The 8,413-nt window shown below is 41.2% G+C and overlaps 1 protein-coding gene across 1 annotated transcript in view; it reads left to right on the forward strand.

Moving 5' to 3' along the window:
• GAN (gigaxonin) overlaps positions 1-7,377 on the forward strand; it is a 28,540-nt gene extending 21,163 nt beyond the window's left edge. The window contains exons 8-11 of the mRNA XM_048515188.1: positions 845-981; positions 1,584-1,712; positions 3,952-4,061; positions 4,708-7,377. Of these exons, the coding sequence (XP_048371145.1) occupies positions 845-981; positions 1,584-1,712; positions 3,952-4,061; positions 4,708-4,889 (558 nt within the window). The 3' untranslated portion in view covers positions 4,890-7,377. The remainder of the gene's footprint in view (positions 1-844; positions 982-1,583; positions 1,713-3,951; positions 4,062-4,707) is intronic.
• Positions 7,378-8,413: the final 1,036 nt, after the last annotated feature.

Here is an 8,413-nt window from a genome sequence, read left to right on the forward strand (position 1 = left end):
AACATTCAACCAAAGTAAAATTCATTTATAATTGGTGTTCTAGTGGAAGCTAACCCGGATGTTAAGATGTGACATGATAGCGATGTTTAAATATTGGAAGGGATGTCATGTTGGTGAGGGAGCAAATTTGTTTCCTGCTGCTCCAGAACTAGGACCAGGAGTAGTGGGTTCAAAGTGAAGGAAGAGAGATTCCACCTAAACATCAGAAAAAACTTCCTGACAGTAATGGCTGTTCGACAGTGGAATTCACTGGTGGTGGAGTCTGCTTCTTTGGAGATTTTTAAACAGAGACTGGATGGCCATCTGTCAGGAGTGCTTTGATTATGTGTTCCTGCATGGCAGGGGGTTGGACTTGATGGCTGTTGGGGTCTCTTCCAACTCTATGATTCTATTTTTCTCCACTCCCCTTTCAGTATCATTGGCAGTCACTGCATCAATCTTACATACACCAAATGAGATTAGTGATATTTATTGGTAAGGGTGAACTCTTTTACCAGGCAGAACAGAAAGGTAGATAGATCCTAAGGAGATGCAGAGCATTGTTAGTTCCATCAAAATCAAGTGTTCTCTGGATAACAGTTGTTTCTCCCAAGAATTTACCTGATAGGCTGATGTATTTTTCTGTATGAATGCTATTAGGGATGGCATGCCGCTTAGGAACTAGCCTGGTTAATGCACATCAGAGGGCAAACTTTTCTTTTCTCTTTTCCCAATTTGTAAATTATTTTGAAAGGGCAATTGCTTCTGTTGTTTTTTTTGTTGTTGTTATGGTTAAAACTTATATCGTGTCGTCTCTTCTAAATGAAATGTTACTGGGCATGAAAGCTACATTTTTTTTTAACAGATTGGTTGTTATGCAGCTATGAAAAAGAAAATCTATGCAATGGGCGGTGGGTCTTACGGCAAACTTTTCGAATCCGTCGAATGTTATGATCCAAGGACCCAGCAATGGACTGCCATCTGTCCTTTGAGAGAGAGAAGGTTGGTAACATGTTCAGTATGGTCTGGGTTACTCAAAATGTGCTTCACATCAGTCTCGTAGCTCTTCCAGTATTTGATAGAATAATACAGGGACAGGTGCACTTACAGATCTTCATATCAAAAAGGATTCCCTGAGGGGGCAGTCCCTCCCTAACTGTACAGTGGCTGCATTTAGACATGATGGACATAAACCTGGTTTGCTGCGGTTGCATGCTTTGTCCTTTCTCCCCATGCAGCTCTGCTCCCACCGCATAATTGGAAGTTTCCAGGTTTCAGAAACGTCCCATCAAAATGTACAGTCTTTATGTCAATGTGTGATTTTTTTAAAAAAAATCCTATTTGCACAATAAATTTGAAGCTAAATCTTCATAATACATACTTTTGTTGAATTCTGCTTCTTGCTGAGAGGGAAGACGGGCCTTTCCCTTGCCTGTTAAACTCCTTTTGCTGCTTTTGTACTCTGATTGGGTTTTGAATAGTTCATTTTAATAGCGCTTATGCCATTTTATGATTTTATTGTGTTGTACTTCATGAACTGCCTTGAGCACGTTCTCTGGAAAGACAGCATATACGCTTTCTAAAGAAAAGTTTTCTTTTGTTAGGTTTGGAGCAGTGGCGTGCGGTGTGGCTTCAGAGCTCTATGTCTTTGGCGGAGTGAGAAGTCGAGACGATAATCAGTCCAGTGAAATGGTGACGTGCAAATCGGAATTCTATCATGATGAATTTAAAAGGTGACAACTTGGAGGTTCTGTTCACTAACAGAAGAGTGGATGCAAATCAGTCTGTTTTCCCTGTAGTCTGTTTTCAGCTAACTAAATTCTACAGCTTTATTTGCATAGTTCTTCTAGTAACCTTTTAAAATACATCTGCTTCATCTGTTTGTGCCCTGAAATTTAATACAACTAATACACTAATACAACAGAATATATGAAACTGTCTTGTGCTGAATCAAGCTAGCAATCAAGGGGTGGATCCAGCAAGAGAGAAGCTAGAGAGTTTTAATGTTTTCCCCCTCACAATATTAGATTACCAGCATGGCATGGTAGTTAAAAGTAGCAGACTGTTCTGGAGAACTGAGTTTGATTTTCCCGCTCCTCCATAAGCAGCCTACTGGGTGACCTTGGGTTAGTCACAGTTTTCTCAGAACTCCCTCCGCACCACCTACATCACAAGGTGCCTGTTGTTAGGGGGAAGGTGATTGGAAGCCGCTTTGAGTCACCTTCCAGTAGAGAAAAGCAGGATATAAAACCCACCTTTTTCATCTTCTTTAAGAATGTGTTTTCTGGCATCCCCTTATTACTTCTTATTCCCGGAAACATCAACATTGAGAATGTCACGTAAAACAGTTTTCATGGTTTCCCAGAGAATATTTTGAAGTATCCCTGGTATAGCTGTTAATTTCAAAGAACTGATGACTTTCAGTGGTTTTCTAAAATCAGCAATCATTTGATCCAGTTGGATTTTCTGCTTGTGAAAAAAGGAGAGCGCAGCCCCTTTAACCTCCAAAAAAGGATCATTGGCAAAAGCGACACGGAAAAGGGCTGTGATTAAAGAGGGGGATAGAGTGAGGCTGATTGAAAAGGCTGATTGAAAACCCCCAGTCTGCCCTGATGAGAAACAGCTTGCCAAGGTCAAAGGCAGAGGTCTTTCCCAGCCCTGCTGTCCATGGTCCTTAAACTAGCGATGGCAGGGACTGAATTTGGGGTACTTTTGCCTGCCTGGGACCTGTGGATCCTCCCCTCTTAAGATTCATCCAATTTCATAAATGACAGTATTTCTTTGAGATAGTGGAATAGCTTCCTTTTACCAAAAGTGCAGTCGATGCATCCCTTTATTTGCATAGTTTATCTAAAATCGGGCGTGAGGGGGAATGCTTCAAACGATAAGCCAGATTTTTAAGTACGTGTTTGTGTTCTGTAACCACCTTTAGTTGTGATAGCATGTATACTACTGGAAACCAGAAGAGGGTGCTATTCTACAAGATTGGTGGTTCAAGTACAAGGCGTACAAATGACTTCAGGAGAGTATCCATGTGGGCCTGCAGTAGAAGAGCTAAGACTTGAGCCCAGTAGCACTTTAGAGACCAATCAGATTTGGGGGGGGGGTCGGGGGGGGTCTGTGCTTTCAAGAGTCAAAGCTCCCTTTGTCAGATGGCAGATGGCCTGGTCCTTTCTCAGTTCCCTGGGTAGAAATCCAAATGCTCCTGTCAGAGTGATCAAAGAATTACTTAAGTCTGGGTTTGTATTGTCCATTGTCCATTTTGGTACCACTTATATCTAGAACAGTGATGTTCAAACTTTTTACTTCCTGGATTCCTGCCCAGGAACTGTACAGAAACGCACCTCCCAAGTGCAACATAGAGCAGTGGGGAAATCACACTCTTGTAACTGCAATCCTAAGAATATTTTCCTGGAAGTGAGCCCCACTGAATAACACAGGACTTCATCTCTGAGTGGACCCATTTGCGATTGATCCCTAGCAAGGTGGCCCTGAGCAGAATTATACTCTTTGACACCATTTAACTTCAGTGCACTTAGAAAGGTGCAAGTCTTCTGTAGAGCTATAGTCCTAAACATGGCTCTTGTGGGTTTCTAGACTGTGTGGCCATGGTCTGGTAGTTTCTGCTTCTAATATTTCGCCTGCATCTATGGCTGGCATCTTCAGGGGCATGTCACGGTAAGATGTGTTTCCAGGGCAAACCCACAACAGCCAGTTGATTCCAGCCACAGAGGCCAATCCTAAACATACTTTCTTAGGAGAACACCAGATATATGTCAGTACTTACTTCCATATAAATACAAATAGGATTGCATTGCATGTTGATGTTGTATGCTTCTGAAAATAAAATACCTCACACTTTGTGCTTGGCCTTGGGTATGTGAAAATGTGCAACAGGTATATCTTCACAAGTGCCTGTCTTCATTGAACAAATGATTCTTGCCACACTTTACACATTGCCTTTACTTGCAGGTGGATCTACTTGAATGATCAGAACTTATGCATCCCAGCTAGCTCTTCATTTGTCTATGGAGCTGTGCCCATTGGAGCTAGCATTTATGTGATTGGAGACCTTGACACAGGTTAGAAACTAAACAGAAACTTTTTTTTCCCGCTGTGCATTTTTTAAAGTTACATTTGTCTCCTATGATGCCATTGCTAGACATCCTTCTGGCGGCTTCCCAAAAGGGTGGGTGAAATGTCAAAGTAGCGTCTCTTCTGTAAGTTTTAAAGCTGTCCACTTTAAAGCTGTCGTGCATTACATCTGGGCCTTGAGGATTTTTCTACAAGTTCAACAGTTACAAACCTTTTGTCTTAAAGGTGGAAAGGTATTAGTGTTTGAATGACTCCTGTGTATCTTAATCCTGTTTTTTAAAAAAAGATTTCCTTAAAATATCCAGATCTAGATAGATATCACTTCTCTCTTTTTAAATAGCTATTTAAGGTCACAGTACGGGAAAGGTGCAGTGTAAATAGGATATGTAAATCAATTTCACATTATCTTGGGGAGGGAGCTACATATTTTTTGCAATAGAACTTCTCACAATAACAAAAGTGTAAGAAGCAAAACATTGTTGGCTTTGAGTTTTCTTTGCATTTTCTTTTTTAATTCACTGTCCACCCACCTTTGCCCCATGAGTTTCCTTTAAAAATAGCATTGATTTTATTGGGTAAAGCTATTTCTTAAATACTGTTGAATCCTAAAGAATCAAATGTCGTTTACAAAAGGTACCAACTATGATTACGTTCGAGAGTTTAAAAGAAGTACCGGGACTTGGCACCACACAAAGCCGCTATTCCCTTCGGATCTTCGCCGTACCGGCTGTGCAGCGTTACGTATTGCAAACTGCAAACTCTTCCGACTACAACTCCAGCAAGGGCTGTTCCGCATTCGTGTTCCCTCTCCTTGAGACATCTCTGGAAAGCCGAGGAGATGAGAACGTCTTGAGAGGGTCCACCATAACAACATAGCTTTATCTACAGAAGAAACAAAACATCTTGCATCAGAAAATTAGACTGTATGCTCAGCTTGGGTATGGTAACTGTTCTAACTTTGTTTTTTTTAAAAACACACAACTGCTTAAATGCTTAAGCCTCGACGTATTTGTGGGCGAGCTGTCATGCTTTGGCAACTGGCCAAGGAGACGCCTTCAGTTCTATTTATCTAAAGATACTAAACCGTGCTAGCGAAGGAGTCCCTTTGCTTCTGACAAAGAGAAATAGGTTAAGTAAAATGGGAGAAAACAAGAGAGGTGCATTTCCGCCAAGGGGAATCGTTCTGCATAACTGCACTGTCTTGAACTTTGTTAGCATTGATGACGCTCAAAATAGTGTATGAAAACCAATCTTACTAGTCTGACAAAAGAGACAGTTGACTCCACTTTGGAGAGAGAGATGGGCAATCGCACCTTTATTTACCAGGCCTTCCTTACAATTTAAGGTCTGTGCCTGAAAGAGTAGAATTGTACATATGTCATTTTCAGTGGGTTTTTTTTTCATTTCTAAGAATCTTTTTTAAAATCTATTTAAAATGGACTAAACTGAACTGATCTAAGGGTTACAATCAAATATAAAACAGATGATTACACAGGATTTTTTATCTTTAAACCTTGTGTAAAAATCAAGCGATCTAAGACGGTGTCACATGTGAGCCACCGTACAGCCACGGTGTGGATTTCAGATGCTGCAATATCCAGTCCTCATTTAAAGGGGGGAGGGCTGGGCCTTCAAGACCTGCCACACCGTTGCTATGACGGGGCTAACGTGGCCCTGAGAAATGTTGCTGTTTCGGAGAGCTGTGCTGTAAGGAGTCTCTTCTTTCAAGATGACTTGAAAGTTGCTGTTGGCTGACCACAAGCCGAACATATTTACGGAAGTTCTAGACAAAAAAGTCAAGAAGAGGGAGCGTTAGGTGATGTAGAGGTTGGGTGGGATAGGAGGGAAGAGAAAACGATTAAAAGGTAATACAATTTAAGAGTCAGTTTGGAGAGCTCCTGTGGGGATCGAAAGCTGGTGTACAAATGACTTCTTCCAAATGCACAGTCTCCTTGACTACTGCTGACCTTTCAAATGCCATTGGTGAAGTTTTTTCTTTCCAGTTTTTTGTAGGTTTTGCTCAGACTATTAATATTTAATTGAATTATACATAGACAGTTTCTGCTGGTAGAACACAATTTACCTCACTACTGTAAATTTTATTTTGTTACCTGGTGTTTATAACAATCACAAAGAAAACGGGAGAAAGGCAGCTGCAACGTTCTGTGTTGTCTCAAACCCTATTCTTGCACTGTACATTATTATAATTGATATATTTCCCATTCTGAACTATTTTGGGTCCTTGAGCAGTCTTCTTTGTTGGACTTGTTGCTTATCTTGTTTATGCTATCCTGAATCCAAAGGGACTCGGTCTGATTTAAAGGGATAACACACTAAAGAAAGGGCACAATTACAACAAGACGTTGATGTGACAATTCCTGAACTCCATGGATGGAGACATTCCAACTTTGGGCACAGTCCAGCCGCAGCTTTAAACAGTTTTGAGTCCCGTTGATCTCAGTGAGACACATTGAAACACATGCTTCTGTCGCTCACTGAAATCAGTCAGGCTTAGAAGTGATTAACTTTGGCTGGATCATTTTTTCCCCTCGTTTTTAATAAGAAGACTGAAAAGAATAACTCTTAAGTAAACAAAAGTTTTTATTCCATTAATTTGTGCCACTAGGTATGCCTGATTCTGATGTGTGTGAGTTTGGGCATTTTTTTTTTGCTCGCTGGCCATTTTCTTGAAATAAAATAAGCATTTCCTTGAACAACGTATGGCTAGGCTTGAATATACAATGGGGCATCTACCCCCACCCCCACATACACCCTACAAGCCACCCAAAGGAAGGGCTATTCCAGGAACCTGGGATGGAGAAAGAGGAACTGCTACACCTTATGTGTACCCAAAGGGGTTTCCTGATTGGCAGCTGCAACAAATTTTTGTTAAAAATTCCCTTTAAGACAAGGCAAACTGTTGCAGATTTTAACTGGATTTGCAACCTCTGGCCCAATGCATTGGAAGTGACTCAGTTTAGTATTACATTTGCATATTCTAATGGGCTTCCCTATGCATTATTATAATACTGTAAGCTATTATTTCCATCTTCAGCAGTCTTATGAATAGTCTGAAGTGTCTGTTTCTTGTAAAGTTGATGCAAGTTTCTTTTTTAACAACTCTATTGTGAATATATTCTGCAAACTTGCAGCACCCCATGGCTTATTGGGAGTTGGGGCTTTCACCTTTATCATATGGTCAGATGCTAGTATGATTTGCATACGCTTGTGATTATGAAAGCTGTGTTTTGCATCAGTCATGTTTGTGTTTTTGCTAATGGTAAAAATTTAGCATACCTTTTATATTGAGAATGTTATTTTTATTGAATCAAGCCACAAAAAGCCCTCTATGCTGGGAGCGTGATGACTTGGCAAGAAAGAATGTTGCTTTAATTTCACTGACATTTCATCACGCTTTGGAGCTTTGTAGAATGTTTTTTTAAAAATTGTTATCATTGCCGGGCGCAGGGGCAAGGAGGAATAAGCAGGTTAAGGAAATGGAAAATCTAGGCCAGAAACTGTGCTGCTCTTTCTCTGCAGAATGTGGTAGCTGAATTCAAGCTGTTTGTTTATGAACATGAAGCTCATTCTTTAAGCTGCTGCGCAGAAAGTATTTGGGATCGCGCAACCATTGTAGAGCTGCTTAGCACTGCTGCATTGTCGTGAAACACATTCATCCAACACAACAGGCCATAGTGGGGGAAAGGCTGTCGTTGGGATTGGATTAATACTGGTTTACCAACACACCCAACAAAACTGGTATGCTTCTATGCAGCTAGCATTGCTTGTGAGCTTTTTCCAGTGGGATTTGAAAGATAGCTCAGTAGCTCAATGTGTGCCAGCACATAAATATATGAAGCTGCCTTTTTAACGGGGTCAGATCATGTGTCCCTTAAGTGTCTGGACTGTCTACTCTGACTGGCATCAACTCTCCTAAAAGTCTCAGATAGTGGACTTTCACGTTACCTCTTATCTGATCCATTTACCTGGAAATGCCGGGGATTGAAACTGAGAACTTCTGCACACAAAGCAGATGCTGCATGCCACTGAACCACTGCCCTGTTCCATTCCCAGACAGTGTTAGGGTAGCTGTTCGTTGTACTTTGTGTGTCACAGCTACACCAGAACATTGGGTCACTGTGGTTTTGGGCCCAGACGAAAAACAGTGGCAGTAGATTCATGTGTCTGAAATGCTGTTGGAGACTTCTAAAATAGTGGAATAGAGATGGGAAGACTCCACTGGCAAAGCTTCCACCCAGTGAGCCAGCGTGGTGTGGTGGTTAAGAGCAGGTGGATTCTAATCTGGGTTTGATTCCCCACTCCTCCACCTGGATAGCAG

Source organism: Sphaerodactylus townsendi, linkage group LG14, assembly GCF_021028975.2.
Source record: "Sphaerodactylus townsendi isolate TG3544 linkage group LG14, MPM_Stown_v2.3, whole genome shotgun sequence".
NCBI lineage: Eukaryota > Metazoa > Chordata > Lepidosauria > Squamata > Sphaerodactylidae > Sphaerodactylus > Sphaerodactylus townsendi.